The sequence below is a fragment of the Trichechus manatus genome, unplaced genomic scaffold, assembly GCF_000243295.1.
Source record: "Trichechus manatus latirostris isolate Lorelei unplaced genomic scaffold, TriManLat1.0 scaffold00007, whole genome shotgun sequence".
In the NCBI taxonomy this organism is placed as follows: domain Eukaryota; kingdom Metazoa; phylum Chordata; class Mammalia; order Sirenia; family Trichechidae; genus Trichechus; species Trichechus manatus.
Genome location: NW_004443943.1, coordinates 20,291,481 through 20,318,414, shown reverse-complemented (window position 1 = coordinate 20,318,414; position 26,934 = coordinate 20,291,481). Strand labels below are relative to the sequence as shown.

Below are 26,934 nucleotides of genomic sequence, written 5' to 3'. Positions count from 1 at the left end.
TCACAACACATCAACAATATCCTTACTCTATTTTGTGTTCCCTATCATCAGCTTCCTACTCCCCTTCTGCCTTCTGGGCCTTGTCACTGGACTCCTGTTCTCTTTTTTTTAATTGCACTTTTAATGTCCCTGGCATTGGCCTATTCATATGAGAGCTCCTGATATGGAATGAGGCACTTACATTTTAAGGTCCTTAAAAGTAAGGACTATGACCTATACTTGCTGCTTTCCACACTGCTGAGCAAGTACCTTGCCTGTACTTAGTAAGTGCTCAGTAAACATCATTTATAGTCCCTTGATCCAAAGGCATGTACTTGTCCCAGTGGAATGCGAAGCAGACTGCCACGTCTTTCTCCCCTGGAACGACTGGTGGGTTCAAACTGCCGACCCTTCAGTTAGCAGCTGAGTGCTAGCCAAGAAAACCCTATGGGGCAGTTCTACTCTGTCACATGGGGTCACTGTGAGTCAGAATCCACTCAATGGCACCTAAGAACGACAACAACATGGCAAGGTCACTGAGAGGGAGGCATTTCTTTTTTTTGAGTGGGGCAGTTTTGCAAGTGGTCCCAAGACATTTTATTTATTTATTTATTTTTATTTTTTATTGTACTTTAGACGAAGATTTACAGAACAAATAGTTTCTTATTAAACAGTTAGTACACATATTGTTTTATGACATTGGTTAACAACTCCACAACATGTCATCACTGCCCCTTCTCAACCTTGTGTTCCCTATTACTGGCTTTCCTGTCCCCTCCTACCTTCTAGTCCTTGTCCCTGGACTGTTGTGCCCCATTAGTCTCATTTTGTTTTATGGGGCTGTCTAATCTTGGGCTGAATGGTGAACCTCAGGAGTGACTTCCTTACTGAGTTAAAAGGGTGTCCGGGGTCCATAATCTTGGGGTTTCTCCAGTCTGTGTCAGCTCAGTAAGGCTGGTCTTTTTTTGTGAGTTAGATTTTTGTTCTATATATTTCTCCAGCTCTGTCTGGGACCCTCTGCTGTGATCTCAGTCAAAACAGTCAGTGGTGGTAGCCGGGCACCATCTAGTTCTACTGGACTCAGTCTGGTGGAGGCTGTGGTGTTTGTGGTCTATTAGTCCTTTGGACTAATCTTTCCCTTGTATCTTGTTTTCTTCATTCTCCCTTACTCCCAAAGAGGTGAGACCAGTGGAGTATCTTAGATGGCTGCTTACAGGCTTTTAAGACCACAGACTCTACTCACCAAGGTAGAATGTAGAACATTTTCTTTATAAACTGTGTTATGCCAATTGAGCTAGATGTTCCCCGAGACCATGGTGGGAGAGGCATTTCTAATCAGGATATTAGTTCTCTGCCCCGCACATTTCACTGGATAGTTACTTTCTTTCGGTGAAAGGCCAACCGGAGTCTGCTCTGTAACAAAGAGTGCATGATGATAATGCCCCATCTGTTGCTGCTGTATTTACGCTGCTAAGCAGCAACCTTTCTTATCATTAGCTGGGAATCATAACCTTTGCCCTCGTTTCCACCAACTAAACAGTACTTAACCAAAAACCAAACCCATTGCAGTGGAGTGGATTCCGACCCGTAGCAACCCTATAGGACAGAGTAGAACTGCCCCATAGGGCTTCCAAAGTTGTAATCTTTATGGAAGCAGATCACCAGGTCTTTTCTCCTGGCTAGTGGGTTCAAACCTGTCACCTTTTGGTTAGCAGCCAAGCATTTAACCACTTAACCAAAAAACCTGTTGCCGTCAAGTCGATTCCAACTCATAGGGACCCTATAGGACAGAGGAGAACTGCCTCATAGGGTTTCCAAGGAGCAGTGGATTCAAACTGCTGACCTTTTGGTTAGCAACTGAATGCTTAATCACTGTACCACCAGGGCTCCACAAACTTGGGCTCCATAGACTTGGTCAAATTATCTGTACATTTCAGAAAAAAAAAAAAAAGTAAACCACCCTGGAATAAACTGTAGGTTTGTCTGAAATATTTGTACATTTGGTCCCAGATTTTCTTCTTAGCTTTTCTACTAAAGATTTGGCCCTTGAGGATCTGCTTACTGCTCAGTGTGGGAATATTTCCCTCACCTGGAAGCGCAGGGTGGGACCAGAGGATTTTTCTACTAGCTTAAGGAATGTTCTGCCTGTTGGGCTTTCTTGTTGCCATGGAGACTGGCTGTGCAAATAGGCATTCTCACTCCGCCTCTGCTGCTCCAGATCAGGCCATAAGCAAACAGTACCCAGCTGCCTGTGTTTGCCCGTGCTCCCGTGCTCACACCCACAGCTGACTAGATGGGGCAGTCCATGCACACCTAGTGCTGGCATGCGAGCCACGTCCCTCCTCAGGCGCTGGGAGTGGGTGGGTTGTTGAGTACAGACAGTTCTTCCTCACTTTATAGTTATCCAACCAACCATCTAGACTGAATGGAGGGTGAGGGAAGACGAAGACGCATTCTTGGTCACGTGAAGAACCCAAAATGGTATTTGTAGCTGAAATGTCAAGAGCGGAAGGATTTTCCCAAGGGCAGTAGAATGAGAATTCCCTTTGTAGACAGGCAATGGCCATCACTTAGTGAGGACTTACAGAGTGTCAAGGGCTATGAACTCTTTGCATCATTATCCTATCTCATTTGATCTTCACAATGACCTTGAGAAGCAGACATAAGACTTGAGGCTCAGAAAGGTTGAGGCTGGGACCCCGGTCCTTTGGCATCTGGCCTTGCTATCACTCTACTTGAGTTCCTAAAGAAGACCCATCTTCAGGAGCCAAACATGAAATATTGCAGCTGTCACGTCAGTCCGCTGGTGTGGAATTTGTTTACTTCAGCTCTCTGGAACATAGGTTCCAACATGCGTTTAAGCTACAAAGGAGTTGGAACACAAGGGAAATGCCTGTCCCAAACTCATGCCCTTTTGTAGAGAGAGAGACGTGAACTCGAGACTGAGCTCACAAGGAGGCAGTAGAGCATAGTGATTAAAAACTGGGATTCTGGCGTCAAAAAGCTGTAGGTTAGAGTACCAGCTCTACTGATTGCTAGTGGATGACCTTGGGCAAATAACTTCTCCAGGCCTCATCCTTAAAATGACCATAATTTGGGAGTTCTGCTTATGGCTAACAGGAATTAACCAGTAACCAGACTTACCTGACACAACTAAAAAACTAAACAAAATATATCTAACAATAGTTTTCAGATATTGGAAACCAGCAGCACAGGACAGTGATCCCTGAGGGAGGGGAGACAAATGAGGTGAGCCCTATGAGTGCCCAGCTTACTGCTTAGAGAGAGGTTCTAAGCTGCAGTGAGAGGAGAAAGACCTTGGGTAGACCCTGCTTTCTCCTAAAGTTGGGAAGCTGCAGGTGTGAGTCTACAGATGCCAACGTGGCTAAACTACTGCAGAAGAAGAGCCACAGAGAGAGAGTTCCAGAGATTTGTGGGGATTTCTCCTTGAATCTTCAGCTGAGTACTGATCAGTACTTGGATGTGAGGAAATTACCCGAGGCAGGGGAAAGGGCTACCTGAAACAAGCAGACAGAACAATCCTTGGAGCTTACCCAAGGCTGGAAATAGTTTATGTTCCCTCAGCCAAGGTGGAAAAACCTTGTAATTCATGGAGGTAGAGTACCCAGAATGATTTTATCTCAGTAATATGGAGAAAAAACAATCAACAGAAACTGACCCAGAAATGGCACAGATGGTAGTACTAGTAAAACAATTATAACAATATTCCATAGATTCAGGAGGAACTCTTGGACATGTTAAGTAGAGACATGGAAGATATAAAAAAAGAGATCCAAATTGAACTTGTAGAGATGAAAATTACAATGTCTGAAATAAAATGACCATAATTATCTAAGAGTTTGCATTTCTAGTATTCCTTTTTCCTCCTCCATATGTGTATACTTGTGCTTGTAAAACCACCATGACGTATACTTACACACAAATGCAGAGCAAAATTACAAACATCATCTGAATATAAATCACTGTGCAAGACATCTGTTTTGCTATATTATGAGTAAGAAGGAGATAACTAAAGACCTAACAATATACCTAGAAGGAAACTTATCCAAGTTCTTGCATTAGAGAAGGTGTAGGCAAGAGGTCTGCTGTGGTTATGAGCATGAGATTAGTTTGAATTTTCATTCTGCCACTTACTGGCTGGAGCCCTGGTGGCTCAGTAGTGAAGAGCTCGGCTGCTAACCAAAACGTTGGCAGTTCGAATCCACCAGCTGCTCCTTGGAAACCCTATGGGGCAGTTCTACTCTGTCCTATGGGGTCGCTATGAGTTGGAATTGACTCGACGGCAGTGGGTTTGGTTTTTTTTTTTACTTACTAGTGGGTGACTCTTGGTGAGTTTATTTTTATAATGGGGGCTCTAAACCTCCTTAATAAATGCTAGACATAAGGGCAAATTTGATATAATTAAGAAAAAACACTTTAATTTCCTGATGAGCAACATAATAGTTTATTGTGAACTTAGCAAGTGCCAGTCAGTTTGCTAAGAATATTCCACAGACAATCTCATTTAATCTTTATTACAACTCTATGAGACAAATAGCCTTTTTTCCAGTTTGCAGATGAGAAAAACGAGGCTCAGAGAGGTTAACCAAATTGCTTAAGGTCACCCAGCTATTTAAGTGTAAGTGCATGAATTTAACCTAGATATGTTAAAATCCTTTTAAACAGAGGCCAGACCTTCCAACGTTTATTCTACTCATGTGTGCATGTGTGTGTCTCTGTGTGTGTGTGTCTGTGTCTTTGTCTGTGTGTCTGTATTGGGGACCAGGACGTGAAAGTTCTGGGGCTATAGAATTAGAAAAAAACGAAAGGACAAGCTTAGGTTGTGAAATATACTAACTTCTTGGGCAGAGGTTTTATAATTCGAAAAATCAAAAAGACTGTGTGGTTTGGAATGAAATTAATTGGGTGGGGCAAATTGTAGTATCATTTATAAGAAGCTTTCATTTCCTGCTATACAAAAGACCTTGTCTTCCAGCTTTTAATGCCTTTATTTCTCCTAGCAATGAGACTCCTATTTTTGACACTGCCACGTGTCAATATGACAGTGCATTTGTTGAGGAGGTCCCAAGACCTTTCCTTCTTTTGACAGCTGTGGTTGTGAAGAGGAATGCATAGCCCATGGGTTGAGGCAGGTTTTTTTCTAACTGGAGTCACTTCTCAGGCTGGGTGAAAATCCAAACCAAAAGCAGATGTGGCTGTGGAACAGAATTCTCAGTTCTGATTTCTATTTAGGTCCATATTTTCAATAGACCAGCAAAATTGTGAAAAGATCAAAGCTATCCCTGGATGCTGAAGGGAGAGACTGAACCCCACTGTTTGGGGAGGTGAATTCAATAGCTGGCATCCATTTAAGACCTTGCAAGTAAGGGTGGGTATCATGGATTGAATTGTGTCCCCCAAAAATATCTGTCAACTTGGCTAGGCCATGATTCCCAGTATTGTATGACTGATTTCCCTAGGTATTGTAAATCCTATCACTATGATGTAATGAGATGGATTAGTGGCAGTTATATTGATGAGATCTACAAGATTAGATAGTGTCTTAAGCCAATCTCTTTTGAGATATAAAAGAGAATCAAACAGAGAGACGTGGGGACCTCATACCACCAAGAAAGAAGCACCAGGAGCAGAGCGTGTCCTTTGGACCTGGAGTCCCTGTGCCTGAGAAGCTCCTAGACCAAGGGAAGATTGATGGCACGACTTTCCTCCAGAGCCGACAGAGAAAGCCTTTTCCTGGAGCTGATGCCCTGAATTTGGACTTGTAGCCTACTAGACTGTGAGAGAATAAATTTCTCTTTGTTAAAGCCACATCCACTTGCGGTATTTGTGTTATAGCAGCACTAGATGACTGAGACAGTGGGCCATAGCCCTGAAGAAAGACACCCGGAGAGACCAAAAAAGAAAGGCATTTCATAATGACAAGACCCCAGAAAAACCAAACCCACTGCTGTCAGGTTGATTCCAACTTATTTACTAATTGCTCTTTGGACGAGGATATCTTAGGAGAGAAAGTTATGACCTGTAAATAATTTTCAAGGTCATTGGACTATCTTCAATAATATCTTAATTAATTTTGTCATTCAACAAATACTTACTAACACCTACTATGTGCCAGGCACTGCTCTAGGCACCAAGGCTACCCTATGTCTTTCATGGAGTTTACGTCTGAGTGGAAGGAATAGATAATAAACAAATAAACACATATACAGTATGTCAGGTGGTGATAAGTGCTTAAAAGAAAAATAGAGCAGGGTAAAAGAAGAGAAAACGACAGGGCGAGGTGGGTGTGTGTGAGAGTGTGTCTGTGCTACTTTAGGTAGGGCTATTGTCTATAGGGTCACTATGAGTCAGAGTCGGCTGTGGCAACGGGGTTTTTTTTTTTTTTAATAAGGATTTATTTTATACAGTAAAGTGAGTTGTTTTATAATTAAGTATCTTATGAGAACTATGACTTTAAAAACTTCATTCAAATTCCACTAAATTGGATTTTATGAAAATTCAGTTTACCTCTGATCTAACTGAAAATAAAAATTGTTTCCCAAACAGATTGGTGGTGTATGTAGCATTGAAGGTGGGAGGGAGCTATTTAAGGTACTTAAGAGAAAAGACTGGTTTTAAGAACTCTGCACAGTGATTTATACAAATGAGTGTGCGTAGTTGCAAAGGGTTCTTATCTGTTATTTCCTGCCCAGTCTCTGCATAGATAAGCCTGCCTTCCTGTGATTTAGGCTATGCATGGGTTCAGACCAGCCTACCCTGCAAGTACTGGCCTGGAGTCACATCTTATATGTCTACTTTAGATCTCTTTTCCTAGAATATTTTCCGTAATAATAATAAAAGTTAACTGTGAAGCACATACCACATCATCCTTTTTAATCCTTACAGCAATCCTGTGAGGTAGGAGCTATCATCGTCACCATAGTATGGATGAGGAAACTGAGGCTCAGAGAAGTTAAACAGCCTGTACACAGCCTGTACAGGGTTGAGTCTGAATTAGTCAGGTCTACCTAACTCCAAGAGGAGCCCTAGTGGTACAGTGTTTAAGCGCTCAGCTGCTAACTGAATAGTTGGCGATTTGAACACACCAGTTGCTCTGCAGGAGAAAGACGTGACAGTCTGCTCCGTCCATAAAGATTACTGCCTTGAAAGCCCTATGGGGCAGGTCTACTCTGTCCTCTATGGTTGCTATGAGTCGGAACTGACTCAATGGCACCTAACAACAACAGCTCCAAAGCTCATATTCCTAATCACTATGCTATGTTGCTGCCCCTCACTTTATAGTCTCCAGGTGCTTGATGAATGAATGAACGAATGAGAACTACTACCTTGATTCTAACAGACCAGGGAATTAGAGACAGAACCTGGGACTCTGTTGACTCATCAGAACAGACAAGTACAGACTCAGACCCTTGAGGACTGAATGAACAGAAGAGTTGGCCAGGTGAAAGAGAAAAATCATGTTACAGTCATTTATTCAAGAAATAATTACTGAACACCTACTAAATGCCAGGCATTTGGCTAGTTAACCTGCTCCTTGAAGCCACAAATTAACTCTTTGGCCTCAATGCCTCACTGACCAAAAACAAACAAATAAGCAAAAAAACCCACCAAACCCGTTTCCGTTGAGTGGATTCCAACTCATGGCGACCCCATAGAATAGAACTGAGCTCCGTAGAGTTTTCTTGGCTGTAATATTTATGGAAGTAGATTGCCAGACCTTTCTTCTGTGGTGCTGTTGGGTAGGTTCAAACCTTCAACCTTTCAATAGTAGCCAAGTGCAAACGGTTTTCACCATCCAGGGACCTCCTCACTGACCCAAAATAAAATCCGTTGCCATCGAGTCGATTCTGACTCATAGCGACCTTATAGGACAGAGTAGAACTGCCTCATAGGTTTTCCAAGGAGCGCCTGGTGTATTTGAACTGCTGACCTTTTGGTTAGCAGCCATAGCTCTAACCACTATGCAACCAGGGTTTCCCCTCATAGCCCAGGAGGGCTTTAATTCAGAGATCTGGGTTTCTATTCAGTTCCTCCCCTTCTTAAAGTGATACCATTTGCATCAGGGACGACAGGGCAGCAGCCATGGGTGGAGGCAAGGGGTTGGGAGGAAGGGAGGTTGTTGCTGATCACGAATCCTGCAAATCCTGCCCCACCTCCAGGCTAGGTCAGTGATTATGGAGTTTGTTAAAAATGCAGGGGCTCAGGCCCTACCCAGGGGAGGCTGTACACAGCTTTGGGAACCAGTGGCATGGACCAGTATGTCTCGGTTTTTAAAAATTCATAGCCTGTTTCGATGAAAAGAAGAAAACATCAAGGCTGTCTGACAATCCTGTATGGAGTAGAGAGGGGGAGTCATAAGAAGGACACAGTTCTCAAGGCCTGCCCAGTAGACTTTACTGGAGTTTTGCTTACTGCAGACACTTTGCTCTGTTAAGTAGTTGGATTGCTATGCCCATTTTAAGACGCGCTGGTGGAACAGTAGTTAAAGCACTCAACTGCTGACAAAAAGGTCGGTGGTTTGAACCCATCAGCTGCTCTGCAGGAGAAAGATGTGACAGTCTGCTTCCATAAAGATTACAGCCTTGGAAACCCTGTGGGGCACTTCTACTGTGTCTTGTAGGAATCATTCGATGGCAGTTGGGGAGGGGGAGATGCCTGCTTTAAAAATAGGAACTTGTATTATCACGTGGGGCCATAATGAGTCGAAACTGACTCAATGGCACCTAACAACAATTATCAAACTGAATGTGTTTTTTTTAAACTACATATGTCCCCCTCTCCCAGATCCTGCAATGCTGACTGCCTCTCCCCTGCCCCGCCCAGTCCCATTGAGAATCACTCTTCTAGACCATTCTTTCTCACACTTCCATACGTATAAGAATTATCTACGGAGGAAGTCTGACTCAGAGTCCTGGGAATCAGTATTTTAAGAAACGCCCTGGTGATTCTCACACAGAGGGGTCTCGGGAACTACAGTCCGAGACATGGTTTATGAACTAATCCAAACAGCAAGGGTGAGCCAGTTGGGAGACTCAGGAGGGTCCCCTCCCCAGCACAAAGAGATAAGAGAACCAAGGAGATGCCCTTTGAGGGGGTTTTGCTTACCCAGAGCTCCCTGTGATCTGCTGCCTCTCCTACCGCTCTGGTTGAAAACCAGGTGTGTGCTGGACTCTCCTACTTTTTGGCTTGGGACCAGGGGAGAGGTGGATGGAACACTGGTCCAGGAAAGGGTGATGTATGGGGAAGGAATACAAGGCCCAGCATGGAACCCCACAGGGCTCACTAAAAAACAAAAACAGTTGCTGTCAAGTTGATTCCAACTCATGGTGACCCCCTGTGTTTCAGAGTAGAACTGTGCTTCATAGGGTTTTCAATGGCTGAATTTTTGGAAGCAGATCAGCAGGCCTTTCTACCTAAAAACCTCTGAGTAGACTCGAACTGCCGATCTTTAGGTTGAACACGTTAACCATTTGTACCACCCAGCGACTCACAGACCTCACGGGCCTGGCTGAAATGACAAGACTCATCTAGCTGAGAGCCAAGTGCTTCAAAGAGTGGACAGGTCATGGTCCTCTCAAGTTTTCTACAGGGACCTGGGAGCAGCTCAAGAAAGTGTTTTCCCCAGCCCTTTTGGGGATTATTATTCCTCCTCAGAGGATGGGAAGTTGAAGCTGTTCTGGCGTTTCTAAGGCAGAAAGTGCAACATGTGATTTATTTTCCGGCCTCCAACATATTTTTCCTTTCCTTCGTGAAGGAATTTCCGGTAAATCCTCCTCCCCACCCCCCACCACCCCCAAGTAATTCATGTGGGCTGTATTCACAGAAAAACAACTTGATACATGTGGGATCCCCGATTGAGAACCATCCACCAAAGCCCTTACTCACTGCAGTGGCGCATGGCGCTGCTGACATTTGGGCCAATGCTAATGGGGAGAACGTTTTCTATTTCTCTGGTAAACACATTAGACACTGTCTATTTTAAGAAGAAGAAAAAATCAGCTGAAGAAGTTCTTAACCAACACTTAGATGGCCAAGCAGACTATAATTAAACTTATTTTTTCCCAATCATAATATCTAATTTTCAAGTAGTTGCTCCAATCCATTGCTCAGAATTAGTTCGACTGTCCATAGAAACCCAACTAGAAACTTCCTGAACATTCACAGTGAAAGAAATAGGAGCAAGCCGGGCTTTTTCTTCATTTTGTAATACATCTGCACTTTATTAATTCCACAAGTAAAGCTGGAGAGCCAAGGGGCCTTGAAAACCTTTCACGTACAAAGTTTCCTTTGGAGATGATGGTCCGTCTGTTTTAATGTTGGGGAGTCTATGGGGAGACTCTTATTTTTCCGTAAAATACAGGGCAAAGCTTCCTTGTTACTGTCACCCCGTAACATTCTAGCATATTTATAGCATTAGTAATATGAAAGAAAAAAGATTCTTGGTTTAGTGTCACCTCCTTTAAAGGAAATTGGCTTGTGGTCCGACTGAACTGTTGTTATCCCCTGTGTAGGAGGCCAAGTCATCACTTCCCAGTCTCTCACAGTATTTTGTATCCAAGGCAACGTCATAAAAAATAAGCCAGGCCAGGCGTGCCCTCTGAGTCACTCAGAGCCCAGACTTACCCATAGGGTATGTTTTCTTCAACTCACAGTTAAAGCTCTTAGAAGTTGTAACTCTTAGTATTTTTCTTCAAGTTAGCCTAGCTGTAAAAATATCTTCGAGATTAAAGACTTTCCAGGCTTTCATCTAAACTCACTATCTTTACTTCGGGGAAAAAAAAATGTATGTATGTATATATTATATGTATATAAATGTATACACACACACACACACACACAACTTTCTTTTACATTTTCCCTCCATAAAAGCATAAACATTTTATGATATAAAAGCAAAAGTTCAGAACTGGGACGGAAGGTTTCTGAAAGAAAGAATTGAAGTTAGATTTTATAACTGGCTGGTTTTATTTTAGTCCATCCCTGGTCAGTTATTTGTTCCTACTTCTCATAGGGAAGGAAAGCAGCAGATACTGGTTAAGTCAGAACGGTGGTTGTAAAACCATCCAGGGCCATAAAGGGCCAGCAGAGGGGATTTGTGTTTTAGGCAAGCCTGTTCTCTCCAGTTAGCCACAAGTGCCACCGCTCCCTATTGTCTCACACATCACTGTGTTCCTCGCTTCTGGTACAGGCCTAACCTTTCTCCCTTACACCCTGTATGAATTTAAGATGGATCCTCAACATTATCAACCAACACCTTCTTGAAAGCAAAACCCTGCTTAGCATTCTGGATTGTCCAACACAGAAATATTCTACAATATGTTTCTCCTAAATTAGAGAATAAGGACTTTAAGAGAAAAGAAATATTAACATGAGAGTTTCCTAAATAGACATATGTAAAATCATCACATATATGAGCCTAACTGCAGACTTTTAGAGCTAAAAAAAAGTCTGAGAAATTTTTTACTTCCTTCCACTTGTTTGCCAATAATAAAACAGGCTCAGAGAGGCAAAAGCAAACCAGTACGTGTTCAAGTGTGCAATGTTATTATCTTAATCACAGAGTTAGGCTATGATCATGGGAACCGTGAGGAATCAAATCCAGTTTGTTTCCACGTCTCTCAAGGCAAATACCTCACTTAGGCATTTAATACTAGTCAGATGACTCTGAATCCTTCAGGTTTCACATTTTGTTCTTCTTAAAACTCAGTTAGCCATCCCATGGTTTACTGCTGTATTCTAAAAACATGGAAATTCTCCTCCGGCTCTCACGGGGTCTTCAGGCTGAGGGAGATTTCTCCAGGGACTCTCACTTATGTGGGAGTTCGTCTGTGTCATCTGATAGAGGTGGAGCAATGTATAGACCCTGAGGAGAAAACATACTAGTGTAAACAACCCAAGAATAGCACAAAGCAACAGCTTGGCAGTTACAAAAAACACAATCATAATCCAACTAACTAGAACTCTCAGTTAATCAAACGGTTGATTGTGTACATGAAGTTCTTGAAATAATAAAAGGAGACTGGGGCTTTTGTTTTTGTTTATTGGTGTAAAGAAACAAAGAAACAAATTCCTGGCAGGTATGGTTGGAATTGAGGTCAGATGTGTATGTGGTAGGGGTAGGAATATTCTGAGTAACCCAGATCCAGCTCGGTTGTCTACACATTCTATAGTGATTGCAAAGCTGACCCTAAGACATTGATCTTGAATCCTCAGTGAACAGTGGTAAAGTAAACATGCCAGTTAGATGGGGACTAGTTATGAGAGGGTTTCCTGGTGTAGGAGGGCAGGACTTACAAAGTGTTAAGAAAACCTGCCACACTCTATAACTCCCAGCTTTTCCTGAGGTTCTTCATGACTTCTGGAGCCTATTCAGGCTGGAGAGAGGCAGCCCTCACTCAGGTTCCTCAGCAGGAGCCAACAGAACCTGCCACAGCGCAAGCACAATGCTAATGTGTTAGCTGAGTGATTCTTCATTGATGATACATAGGACATGTAAGAATGGCATGGGGGCAGTGTCTGACCTCCTCAAACTTCACAAGCTGGAAGGAAAACCAAGATCAACAGCGAAAGGCTGACTCCCATGAGGCAGAGGCCAGACAAGCCGCCTCTCTCCACCACCTTTACCAATTCTGGCACCAACCGTCCTTCCAACGGCACTCTCTACTTCTCTGCTGGGTTTGATAGTTCATTGCAACAGCCACACGGAACTCACAGACCATACTCACGATTGCAGAGTTTATTAGGGAAGTAACAGGTTACAATTCAGGCTCAGGAACACTCAAGGATTCAGTTCTTCCATCAGGACAGCCTCTTCCCAGCTGTGCTGGCAGGCACGCCTCAACCTGGCCCTCAGTCTCTGCCCAAAGGCACTCGGCTTTCTCGCTCCGTGGGCCCGGAAGCCCTCTGTGCGGTCTCCTGTGGGTCTCTCCTGCTGGTCTCTCCTTCCTTGGTGGTGGTGGGCTCTTCTCTTTCCCGTCTCTGGGATGGCTCACCTCAAGCCCAGTGGAATGGTAAAACTGACCAATCCCCTTGGTAGGCCAAAATTATCCTATCACACAGTCCCACCCAAGTAATTGGGTGGGAGTTAAAAGACCATGGCTAGAAAGGCCACACAAAAGCGATCTATGGCACTACAGGACAGGATGCTTCTTGGGGAGAGAAGTACATTCATTCTTTCTACACCACTCTTTAAGGTCAGGTCAATCAAGTAAGCATTTCTACATGCTACTACTTCTATGGATTACACCTCAACATAAAGAAAACAAAAATCCTCACAACTGGACCAGTAAGCAACATCATGATAAATGGAGAAAAAATTGAAGTTCTCAGGGATTTCCTTTTACTTGGATCCACAATCAACACCTGTGGAAGCAGCAGTCAAGAAATCAAATGACTTATTGCACTGGGCAAATCTGTTGCAAAAGATCTCTTTAATGTATTAAAATCAAAGATGTCACTTTAAGGACTAAGGTGCGCCTGACCCAAGCCATGGTGTTTTCAGTCACCTCATATGCATGTGAAAGTTGAGCAATGAATAAGGAAGACCAGAGAAGAATTGATGCCTTTTAATTATGGTGTTGGTGAAGAATATTGAATATATCATGGACTGCCAAGAGAACGAACAAATCTGTCTTGGAAGAAGTATAGCCAGAATGCTCTTTAAAAGCAAGGATGGTGACACTTTTTCTCACATACTTTGGACATCTTATCAGTAGGGATCAGTCCCTGGAGAAGGACTTCATGCTTGGTAAAGTAGAGGATCAGTGAAAAAGAGGAAGACGCTCAACGAGATGGATTGACACAGTGGCTGCAAAAATGGGTTCAATCATAGCAAAGATTGTGAGGATGGCGCAGGACCAAGCGTGTTTTGTTTTGTTGTTCATAGGGTGGCTATGAGTCGGAGCCAACCTGACAGCACCTAACAACAACCACTTCTAAAAACTACTGTCCCTCTGTAAGTAACATCTATTTTCAGCTTCGACTGTGTCTTAGTCATCTAGTGCTGCTACAACAGAAATACCACGAGTGGGATGGTTTTAATGAAGAGAAGTTTATTTCCTCATAGTCAAGGTAGGCTAAAAGTCCAAATTCAGGGCATCAGCTCCAGGGAAAGCCTTTTTCTCTCTGTCGGCCTTCTTCTCTTCAGTGTTCCCCCAGACTAGGAGCTTCTCGGCACATGGACCGGTCCAAAGGACGCGCTGTGCTCCCGGCACTGCTTTCTTGATGGTATGACGTCCCCCTGTCTCACTGCTCATTTCTGTCTTTTATATCTCAAGAGATTGCCTCAGGACACAGTCAAGTCTTGTAGATCAGGTCCTGCCTTACTAACACAACTGCCACCCATCCTCCCTCATTAACATCATAGAGGCAGGTTTACAACATATAGGAAAATCACGCAGTACCAGGAATCATGGCTTAGCCAAACTGATACACACATTTTTGGGGGGAAATAATTCAAACCATGACAGACTGGGAGACCTAATTTCTTTATCGACCTAATGGACTGAGAAAGTTCACTTTCGTCCCTCAAGAGGCAGTATTTCTCTTTTCCATTGTCATCAACAGACTATGCTTGTGATATTGGAAGAGATGTTGTTGAGTGTCTTGTGTGGTGTTCTGTGCAAGAAGGTGTACTCTTCCAAGAAGACACGTGCAAATGGTTCATAATATTGGTTAACTTGGGTGAAACAGTGGGCCATAGAAATTTCCTTGTCTTGTGCAGTATCATATATATCCATTTATAGAAAGTGAAGCCACTTGTTAATATTGTCAACTCACTGGATGTGTGTGGTTGTTGCAGAATGGGCTGGGGCCCAAATGGGAGAGGAGAGTATGGTACATGTGTCAATTTAAAAACGATGTCCTCAGGTGGACATCAACTATCACTTCCTGATTTTTAAAGAAACTGTACTACATTTTTAAATAAAATGGATATTTCTCAATGAGATAAACTTCCCTATTTTTTTAACAGAAAGCCCAGAGTTTTGTGTTATACGTAACTACAATTTCCTCACTCCAGGTTTTGTAATAAAAGGAATTTTTTCTAACACTTTAAGAACTTGATGCTTAGCTTTCTATTTTTATGCTAATGATTTTCAGTTCTGGCATACCTTCTATTTGTTAGTATAAAGCCACTGCAAGTGTTGGCAAGGTATAAGTAAATAACATTTTAGCAATCTTACTATATTTCTCTCTTCTGTTTCTGGTATTCATACTGAGAGTACACCCTGGGCTCTCCTTGCCATTTTGATCACATTCATAAAGGGAACTTCTTCAATTCACCCACTTTCATATTATGTTTGCAGGCTGTTTGCCACTGGTTACATTTTTATATTGACTAACTTTCTGGGGATGTTGGTCTCTATATTTCTTTGATCACATGCCCTAACTATAAAAATGTTTGGATATTCATTCTCAGTATACGTAGACTTACTCTTTCCTTAGTTCAGTAAAAATCTATTAAATACCTACCATGTTCTAGGCAAGGACCCTTGGTGGCGTAGTGGTTATGCATGCGACTGCTAACCAGAAGGTTGGCGGTTCAAATCCACCAGCTGTTCTGTGAGAGAAAGATGTAGCAGTCTGTTTCTGTAAAGATTACAGCCTTGGAATCTCTATGGAGCAGTTCTACTCTGTCTTATAGGGTCTCTATGAGTCAGAATTGACTCCATGGAAATGGGATGTTCTAGGCAGAGTTCCTGGGTGGTGCAAACGGTTAATGTGCTCACTGCTAACAGAAAGGTTGGAGGTTCAAGTCCACCCAGAGGCATCCCAGAAGTAAAACTTGATAATTACTTCTGAAAAAAATCAGCCATTGGAAACCCTGTGGAGAACAGTTCCACTCTGACACACATGCAGTCGTCATAAGTTGGTGTCTTAGTTATCTAGTGCTGCTATAACAGAAATACCATAAGTGGATGGCTTTAACAAAGAGAAATTTACTCTCTCACAGTTGGGTAGGCTAGGAGTCCAAATTCAGGGCACCAGCTCCAGGGGAAGGCTTTCCCTGTCTGTCAGCTCTTGGGGGAGGTCCTTGTCATCAATCTTCCCCTGGTCTAGGAGCTTCTCAGCACAGGGACCCTGGGTCCAAAAGACATGTTTTGCTCCTGGCACTACTTTATTGGTGGTATGAGGTCCCCCAGTCTGTCTGCTTGGTTCTCTCTTTTATATCTCAAAAGAGATTGACTCAAGATACAGCTTAATCTTGTAGATTAAGTCCTGCCTCATTAGCATAACTACCTCTAATCCTGCCTCATTAACATCATAGAGATAAGATTTATAACACATAGGAAAATCACATCGGATCACAAAATGGTGGACAATCACACAATACTGGGAATCATGGCCTAGGCTGACACACATTTTTTGAGGACACAATTCAATCCATAATAGTCGATATCAACTCGATGGCAACTGGTCAGCTAAGCACTGGAGTTAGAGTAGTGGAAGAAAAAGGCATCCCTGCCTTTGTGGAGCTTGCCCTGTAGTGCACGTGCACTTCTATACCAATATGTATGTACAATAAGGACAGTGAGTAAGCGGTAGAGGCTGAACATAACCCTCCAGGGTCCAGGAAGACAGAGAAAAGCACACACTCCACTTTTGGAGAATATTGCCTCCAAATATATGGGGTAGTTGGTTATCCACATCAGCAAACAGCAACCTGACTTCACAGTTCGAGAAGGTCTACTCGGGCGATGTTTTTACAGTCGGCATAGTTTCATGAGTCCTTTAAAATTTCTCCTACAGAGGAAATTCTTACTTTCTTACTGAATTTTGTGCTACTTTTCTCTCTTCCTGGATTCTAGGGGGCTCTATTTAGTCTTGAAGCCCAGGTGACACAGTGGTTAAGAGCTACAGTTGCTAACCAAAAGTCCGCAGTTCAAATCCACCAGCCGCTCCTTGGAAACTCTGTGGGGCAGTTCTACTCTGTCCTATAGGGTCACTATAGTTGGAATCAACTCGATGGCAACAGGGTTTTTTGGTTTTTTCTTTTTTTCCTGTTTAGCCTTTACCTCTCACCCGTCCATCTCACGCATGACTGGTTGAAATTTCATAAGCATCGTAGTTTGACTCTTGAAATGACTACTTGTTATGGAGACGTGATGGCAGATATATATGCTTACTACCAAAATATCCTGAAAATGACCCACATTTCATTATGAGGTGATTTTAATTTTATCAGATGAGCAGGAACGGAATTGGGATGTCTGATGAGTAAATGGAAGTGTACCTCTTACTTAGTCTACTGTGTGCTTTGTTCTTTCTCCTGCAGATTAATTGGCACTGCGACCGTACCCCTGAAAGACCTGATTGGTGACCAGAGCAGATCGCTGCCCTATAAACTGACCCCCTTGCTAAACGAAAGGGGGCAAGAGACTGGGGTAAGCATTTTCCATTTTGTTAAATGGCTTTGAAGTGAGATGGTTAATCGGAAGTTCATTAAGAAAAGAACATTAATTTATAACTAGTTCATTTCCCAAAAAGCAGAAACTGGTTTTGAGATAACAGATCCATTTGCAAATGGCTTCCTTTATTCTAAGGTTTTCCTTCCTAATTTTTTGTATTAAAATGCCTTTCTTTTATGAAATGATTATGATAGTAGATGGTAGTTGTGGAAATGTGTTTGGCAAAGTAAAAGTTAACAACCATATGTTGATCCCCCTAGCAGATTTTTTTTTTTGAAATTTGGTAGGTTCATGAAATATAAAAGCATAGGAAACTCTGCCTTAAACTAATGCCCCAGGTGAGAAATTTATCTTAGATTTTATAAGCAGGAATGACTTTATCGCCTGTAAGGAACTAGTATGTTTCCTCCTTTGTGATAATGAAAGTTACATAACATTTTCTGTTTTCCTTTTTGCCTTGGCTCCTAGGCACCTTGGAGCCACGTTTTGTGCCAAAGGGATGGCATTATGTTGAACTTTATGGTTTACATATTGTTTCTTCTTTAATCAGACTTGATTCTCCATTTTTATTCCTCTTTTATGTATCACATAGTATATGCATTTTTTATTAGTCACTTAAAATTCTTTTAAGTCGACAAGCAAACAAATAAATCCATAATTTAAAACCAGCCTCAGTAGCTGTAATTCTGGCCATCCCCAGTGTAGGATGGAGCCTAATTACAAGTTCACACTTGCTAGTCACAACTTTACTCCAGTTTATGAGGTTGCTGCTTAGCAATGATACACTTGGCAACCTGTTACAGGTAACTCCCTTCCTGGGCTTCTACTTTTTCCCACTCCACGTTGGCTCACATGTGAGAAGATATAAACAGTCAAGCACATGTCATCCTTCTCCCTTGCTATTCTTACTTCCCTATCCCCCTGCTCACCCCTTCTAAGACTTTTGCTCAGGCTGAGTTGATTTGCATTGAGTCTGTAACATTCAGGTGCCCTGCACTGATTCTGTCTGCCGTGAATTATTTCTAACCAGGCCACCATCGACTTGGTGATTGGCTATGATCCACCTTCAGCTCCACATCCAAATGACCCAAGTGGGACCAGCATGCCAGGCATGGAAGGTAAGCTGACCTCTCTGAACACCTAGTCCATCCCAAAGGGAAGCTACTATAAGACACACAAGGAAAGTCTCCAAAGAAAGCCTTCCATGTTGTGACACTGTCGGTAACAATGGCTGTTGGTTACAAGCTGAAGAGAGAAGGGAAGGGGAAGACAGTCCATTTCTAAACAACCTCACAGTGAGCCTGTCAAGCACACACCCAGACTCCAGAAGAGTGTCCCAATCATGGCTTTGCTTCAGGTTTGTAGCTTCCACCCCATATAATGTCTCCCGGTTGTAAGGCTCAGAGAGTGGCCCCCCTGCTCTCTCAGGGAGTTCCCTCACCTCCCAAGGTGTGAACCACCGGGCTGTGCTCTCAGGCCTCCAGTTAGATAGTCAGTGCCCTTGGATTGGAGCCTCTTTCTCTCTCTCCCTTGCCCCGTCCCCCTCCCCACCCCCGAATATCCCCTCAGTCCTCTAATCAATTGCTTTCTTTCAGCACAACCCACCTCATATTCTCCTTGGTCTCTGACAGGGGTTCAGTCCTTCAGGCCATCAGGCTGTATGCTAAATGGGGCTCTGGTTGGAGGTTTGTGGGAGGAATCTGGGTCTCAGGTCTACAGGGGTCTGCAAGATGGGCCTTTCACACAGCTGACTTTGACCTCCTCTTAGCGTTTTTCCAGAGTGATGTGATATGAAAAGCATCTCTGTCCTTTGCTCTGCCCTGAGATGCATTACCAAATGCCCCTTCTGTTGCCCAGCCCTGGCATGTGCCCTGGAAAGGGAGGGGTCCACTCATCTGCCACACTTATCTGCTGCCTTGAAATTCTCCTTCCCAGGAGGACTCTCTGGCCCTTGTTCCTGTCAGACTCGGCTCTTCGTATCCTGTCATCTCTTTGTTTCTCTTGGTTCTGAGCTCAGCTCTTTGGCCACCTGAGTAGTCTGCTGCACACCCTCTGTAGTGCTCACTGTTCCTGCCCTATGGAATCTCTGCCCCTGGTCCTGCCTGACTTGTTATCTTTCCTCAGCCTGATCCCAGCCACTGCCCTCACCTGCCCACACATTGTGGATGGCCGAATATTAATGCTTCGACCCATTTCTTGACCAAGTGGTTGTGAGTTCCAGCATGGGTTAGCTGGCCCCTTTTAACCTGGTGAGAGATGGGACTGACATAGCCCCAGCACATCAGCAACATGCTCTGCACATCACCGTCTGCACAGCACACCAAGAGCATGCTAATGGGTCCTCGGACACTCTCAGCCCCACAGCCCTGCAGTGGCTCAAGAGCATCTACGGCTCCCTTTGCTGCCACAGCAGTGACGACCAATAAAACACAGAGGAAACAGTCCGTTACTGACCAGCACACCATCAGGTGCTGAACTGCATGGTCCAACCCATTGCCTTTCTCCTCCTCTGCAGATGTCTGCTGTTGCCCGCTTTGCATTGGTCTGGGAAGGGCAGCAGGTCCTTTCTGGCCCAGAGAAGGCAGCCTCAACTGGTGGGATATCTGCGGTGGCCTCTGAATTGGGAGGATCAGGGCACCTTCACTCTCACCGGCATTTTCCTAAGTCTCACCTGTTTACTGGCAGATCAAAGGCAGTTTCATCACGTTTATTCATTCTAAGCCAAAATGTTAAATGGGCCCCTTTGTGTTACCCTTTCAGCCAGGCTTTTAGGAGAAAAATAAGCTGTGCAAATTACAGAAAATTGATTGAGTAAAAGAATTGGTTGCTGGGTTTCTTGAGTACTATTGCTGGATGCTGCAATGCTAGGGTGATAAGCACTTTAAGATATAGCTCCCAGCCTCCAGGAACTCCAGGCTTGAAGACAAGACTCTTTTATCCTGAAAGTGTAACACTATGGGTAAGAGCAAGGGCTTTGGGTTCAGCCTGGTCTAGGTTGGATTCTACATCTGTTGTTAACTAGCCATGTGACCTTAACCTCTCTGAATCCCAGCTTTCTTTACATAAAATATGGATAATACTAGTACTTAACATCATAAAGTTGTTGTGAGGGTTAAATGATAGATTGCATATTAAGTACTTACCATACTGCCAGGCATACAGTAAGTACTGCATTAATGGTAGCTCTTATTATTATTACTATTATTACAAAACCAATTCTGGATGGCTTGTAATCATGAGCATACTATGTATGAACATTCAAACTGAGTCTCCTAAAAAGTAGAACTATTAGGATAGAATGATCTGGTTTGACTCAGAGTCATGTTGGGATAAACAAATGCTTGGCTTAAAAAAAATATTTTTGGCTTAAAAAAAAATAGTTTGGACCAGAAAGTATTTGAGAACAAGCAATTTATCAAGCTATTCGGAGTGTGGAGGGAAGTCCTGTTTCCTGAGATGGGCCCATGTGAGCCCAACCCAGAAACCCAAACACAGAAAACATTTGATTTCCCTGGAGCAAAGGGTTTCGTCCTCAGAAATGAGAAAAACACCAACTCTTGAACTTTTGGAGCTTCAGGTGGCATAAATGGTTAACTCACTCAGCTGTTACCCAAAAGGTTGAAGGTTCGAGTCCCTCCAGAGGTACCTCAGAAAAAACATCTGGTGATGTATTTCTGAAAAATTAGCCGTTGAAAACCCTATGGAGCACAGTTCTACTTTGACACACATGGAGTCACCAAGAGTTGGAGTTGACTCGACTCTAACCGGTGCTGTTATTTGAACTTTTAAACCCACTGCGGAGAAAACTCTTGCCACCCAAGCCTCCTTTTGCCTGAGGCTCTTTCTCCTCTTCTTCTGGACTAAGCCTTTGCAGCACTAAAGCTCCAAGTAGTACTCATGGGCTCAAAGGGTCTACCCATCCCCTTAGGAAAATGACTTGCTCAGGTACAATCAGTTGTGCATGTGCAGCCAAGGTCTTCTTCCCCAGAAGTTCTTTAGAATCCCTGATACTACTGGACTGAGACAGGAAGTGAAACAGAACTTGGTTCTTTTCATTTGGATTTCAAACCAAGAATGTTACCAAGTGCAGGCCTGCAAATGAGCTGGGTCTGCAGAACAATTTCACTTTAAATACGAGATGACAAAGTGAAATTTCTTTTTTAAAAAACTGCACAATTTTTTTTTTTTTTTGTAAATCTGAAGGTGCTGCCTTTGTTCTGTAAAATAAATATTCAGCAAGGCTGGGTGAACAGGTCCAATCAGAATGTTAGCTTCAGAACTGGGCTAAAAGAAACTTTTCTCTAGCTTTTCTTTCTTTTTTTTTTTTTTTAATTTTTCAATGTTCCCTGGATGTTTCAAGAAAAAATTTTTTTTTTCTTAACATGATAATTCAATTCAACTCAGCAATTTTTTGAGTACCTACAGAGTCCCTGGGTGGTGCCAATGGTTAATGAGGTTGACAGCTAACTGAAAGTTTGGGAGGTTTCAGTCCACCCAGACGTGCCTCAGAAGTAAAGGTCTGGTGATCTACTTCCAAAAACTCAGCCATTGAAAACTCTGCAGAGCACAGTTCTACTCAGACAACATGGGGTTGCCATGAGTCAGAATCGACTCTGGGGCAACTGGTTAACTACAGCTCCATGCTAGGGAAGGCACTGAAAAAACAAACAACAAGTTAGAGTCTTTGGGGAAGACAAGGCCAACAAACATAAATCAAAAAATGACACGAGACCCATCCCTCCTGCCATCACACACCTCAATGTCATAATCAGGATGTCTGGCTCAGAATTTCTCTTTCTTCCTTCCTTTCAACGGACTTTCAAAAAAAATTTTTTTTTTTTACCATTCTGTATAAAAGTGATATGAATCTGCTTCTTCTGATTTATATAGATCTTTTCAAATTTTAAAAAATTTGAGCTTGTTGGGCTTTTTTAGTACAAAAACAATACCTGCTTATACAACTTTAAACATCACAGAAATATAAGATGCAGAAAGTGAAAATCTGTCACAATCCCATCCACCTGAGATAATCACTCTTGATAACTACTGATACTGATTTTTAAAGTTACCGTTGACAAAGTGGATCCCACAAAAAAGAAATCTGAAATATTAATGATAGAAAACAAATGTGAAGATTTTCAGTAAAATTCATCCCTGAAAGTTGAAGAAACTAGCTATGATCAATCAGCCACAGATCACAGGAAGTGAACGTCTCAGGGGTTTGTTTTTAAAGAATACCTTCCTGGAACTCTGACATCAAGATGATAAAAAGCACAGACCCTGGGACTTTGGTGGCTTGAAGGAAAGCATGTGTGTCAAAGCTGTCCCTTTGATCGACCCGCTGCCTGGACTGTTCAGTGACAAACGAGCTGGCTGAGCAAGACTACAGGCTTGGCCGCCTGAAAACTGTTACCGTGGCAACTTGATTCACCAGATGTCAGTCAGCTTGACTGGAGCCTACACTCCCGTGGCCTGAATGAACTAATTTTAAAATTTCACATCTATTTTTGAAGAACCATCTGTAAAAACTGCACTTTGTCCAACTATCGAAATGCAAAAGCTCATTCATAGCCAGGTTTTCACTGCCTAAAATGTGTTTCATTTCACAAACACCAAATCTACTTTATTTGAAATTAAATTTGATCCAGTTCAAAAAACATTTATTGGCACCTGCCTATGGGGCATATAGAGATGAGAAAGGCATTGCTTTGTCCCCAAGGAGCCTGCAGTTCAGCAGAAGGATAAGATATAAACATGAATAACTATAGTCCAGACCAAAAAAAAAACAAACAAACCTGTTGCCGTCAAGTCAATTCTGACTCATAGCGTCCCTGTAGTACAGAGTAGAAGTGCCCTATAGGGTTTCCAGGGAGCAGCTGGTGGATTCGAACTGCCGATCTTTTGGTTAGCAACTATAGCTCTTAACCACTGTGCCACCAGGGCTCCCTATAGCCCAGAGCTGAATATAATAAATTCCTCAAGACAGGACAAAGCAAATTATTGCAGGGGAAATCAGAGGATAGGGAAATGTGTAACTAACTGGTTGCCAGACAAGAAACAGTTTCCTAGAGCAAATGCATTTTCAGCAGTGTGTTTCAACTGTATATTCTGGGTACCAGCATTTGGAATATCCTAATCGCTCAGTAAATGCTTGGTTGGTTGAGTGAATGAACGAGTGAATGAAGGATGGACAATGGATATGGTTTAAATTTTTTTCCCCATGAAATGGCATTTTGGGGGAACACTAGTGAATACCCGAAGTGACTACTTCACCTAGAGGTGTGATAATAGAGAGGCATGTTCTTGAGGGCTCTGGGTGCTGGATTGGGACATTTGTCCTTGATATACAGACCACAGGTATCCATGGAATGTTTTCTGAACAAGAGACTGACCTGGTTAGAGCTGAACTGGAAAATGATTAATATGCTGGAAGACTGTTTTGTGAGAGAAGATTGGTGCAGGCTCCAGGATTGAGTCGCTAATCAAATGGCTTTGTCCAGTAAACTAATGTTTTGTTTTTCCAGGATATATAGGATTTTTTTCCCAAGATATATAGGAAAATCAAAGTGATTGTAATAGACAAGTGTTTTTCAAATCTTAGACACATTAAAATCATCAAGGGAGATCTTTAAATACGCAGATTTCCAGCACCTACCTTCAGAGAGTCTAATTTAGCTGGTCTGGAGGGGAGCCCCCAATCTGTGGCTAAAGGAACTTCCAGGAGGTACTGATATTGGCAGTTTTGGGGGATCACTTTGAGAAACTGTGGCTGAGCGTTTTACCTGGTTGATATTACCTTGACCAGATTCAGACAGAGCCCTCTGGGCAATGTTTTCTAGACTGGCTCACAGCCTTGATCGATCAAAGGCAGACGCCTGCCATGATTTTCCAGCAAACCTGTGTCTGCATTGCTGCTTGGTTAGAAGCATTTTCTTGTTAGCTTAGCTCTGGTCTATACGTTAGAACCATGCCAGAAGATTCTTGGGGCAAGTCTACTGCTATTTACCCAGGGATTTGGGTGTGGGGTAATGAATTGCTCACAGTTGGACACAGACATTTATTTTATAACTGCTAGCATTTAAGGAACCCGGATAAATCAACATGTTATCTCCTAAATGTTACATGTTTTCATGCTTAGAAACTCGGTATTTCCTGTTCTGCTTTGTACTTTTTTAACTTATACTGAAGATGGTGTTACGCCAGCCCTTTGTTCTGATGATTTTGCAATGTCCCTTTGGCTCAAGATAATGAAATTCTACCTTCACCAGTACCACCACTTAACAAGACTTCATCATGAGAAGCAGAACTAATATCACAGGCTGAGACAGGCTTTCCAGGGCTCCAGATAAAAACAGATACGAAGGAAGTGGGGGACGGGGAAAGTGGTGTGGTGAATACATTGAGGCTCCCTGTGTGGCTGCCCTAGTGGCATGGTGGTTAAGCGCTCAGCTGCTAACCAAAAGGTCGGCGGGTTGAACCCACCAGCCGCTCTGCAATGTGTGGCTGCAGACTTGTGGGCTCATGTGTCAGAGGAAGTGAACTGGAAAGACACGAAAGATGGCCTCCATTTAGCCATTTCAAATAACCCAGATTGCAGATGATAATTGGCAACTCAAGGTTATTTGTGAAAGATATAGTTATCGTGTTGAAACATGTATTTCTTAATTCAATATCCTGACAGATGCAAAGGTTAGGAAAATTTTCTACCCAACGCCAAGAAATCAAACTCATTCTTCGCCTTCAGTCCCTGATTCTAGATGGTCACAAAGATCTTCCAATTTTTTAATGTCTTTTCTCCACGTCCCACCCTCTCCACTAGCCTAGCCTAAAGCTTCATAATGTTCTATCTGCCTGGGGTTGGCATTTGCAAATCTTATTGAGGGGAGCTGTTGGTTTGTTGACCTTTGTGTACAGAGTTTCCATTAAGAATGTGCTCAAGTTATTTCTTCCCCAAGCAGCGATAGCTTCTCATTCTTTCACCAGTGACTTTCTTTAAAGGCAGTGGTTCTCCATTTAAGGCTGGCCTCTGTAGGCAGGAAAGAGTGATTCTTTGTAGATCCACTTGGCTAGGGATCAACCTCATGCCTGGGCCTCATTAACGGGCATGCCGGTACAAGCGCTAACATTTTGGTAAGGAAACAACTTGCTCAGAGGGTGTGTTCCACAGTGCCTTAAGGGCCCCCTCATTCTTTGTGGCACTCTTCACATCACATTTTTTAACCCTCTGCAGCTTCCTGCCTCATAAAAGGGAGATTTCTTGCTCAAATATCCTTTGGCTGCTGTGCAGAGATATTGGCAGCAGCGATGGCTTAGGCTGGGTACTTCTGAACAATCCCTTCAGCCTAAAGACTCAATAGCACGGCGTGTTTCCAGGAGAAATTGGCTTTTCACAACCTGCAGTCTGTTTCTAGGGCATCCACCAAGAGTTTAATGGGTGCTTGTTCTGAGTCCAGCATTGAAAAAGGTATGTTAAAAAAAAAAATTGCCACTGAGTTGATTCTGACTCTTGGCGACCCCATGTGTTACAGAGTAGAACAGCTCCATATGGTTTTCTTGGCTGTAATCTTTACAGAAGCAGATCACCAGGCCTTTCTTCTGTGGTGCCGCTGGGTGGGTTCGAACCACCAACCTTTAGGTTAGTAGCCAAACTCAAACTTTTTGTGCCATCCAGGCTATTTTTTCTCCTGATTGCCACCATAAACAACCTTCAACCCAGAATGGAACAGGCCACATTAAGGAGGAAGTCCCACTTGGGCCCAGGATGATTGAAAGCCGTCTGGTCCAACCATTGCCAAGTCTGGAACGTGTTTGCAGGAGAAGAGGCCTGACCCTGTGTGCTTCCCTGAGGCTAGTGCCGAGGTTTGGAGGAGCACCCAGTTAGCTGCCTGGATGTTCTTTTTGGAGAGCAGTAGAGTAGCTTTGACAGAATGCCAGAGAACTCCAGAAGGCACATGCAGAGGTCCTAGTACCCAGGCTACCCCTCATTCATTTGCTCATTCTACATCTATCAAATCCCTTCTGCATACCAGGATTTGGGTAAGGCAGAAGGACAGATACAAAGAAGAAAAGAGCAAGCCTTTTGCTTCTGAAGAGTGTATGGTAGTGGGGGAGGCCTACAGGTTAACAAGTATGTATAAGACTAAGTCATGAGGAATGAATAGAACAATGGATGGTATAACTAACTCCCTCTGGGAGAGGTGGTGAGCGTCTCTCCAAAAACAATACATTTCACTTGAAACTTGAGGGAGAAGAACTCACCCGCTGGAGACTAGGAGGAAGACGATTCTAAGAGCTTGGATCCAGTTGCCTCAAAGGGGATGGCAACCACCCCCTTATTTTTGAACACTCTTCAAGGGTAGTGACAAAGAGACCCAGATGATCTTGCAGAGGATAGAGAGCTGATCCCCATCTTTGGCTTCTCAGAGGTCCTCCTAGTATCCTGAAGACTTGGTCCTTGTTTTAGCTCAGCTCCTAATAAGCTAACACGAGCAAATCGCTTCCACTCTCTGGACCTCAGTTTTTCTAT

At 43.1% G+C, this 26,934-nt stretch overlaps 1 protein-coding gene across 2 annotated transcripts in view; it reads left to right on the top strand.

Annotated features, from left to right (window-relative positions):
* Nucleotides 1-26,934, top strand: part of MYOF (myoferlin) — a 169,564-nt gene that overhangs the window by 35,906 nt on the left and 106,724 nt on the right. For both annotated transcript variants that reach the window (XM_004369943.2, XM_004369942.2), the window contains exons 4-5: nt 17,276-17,384; nt 18,439-18,526. In XM_004369943.2, the coding sequence (XP_004370000.1) occupies nt 17,276-17,384; nt 18,439-18,526 (197 nt within the window). The remainder of the gene's footprint in view (nt 1-17,275; nt 17,385-18,438; nt 18,527-26,934) is intronic.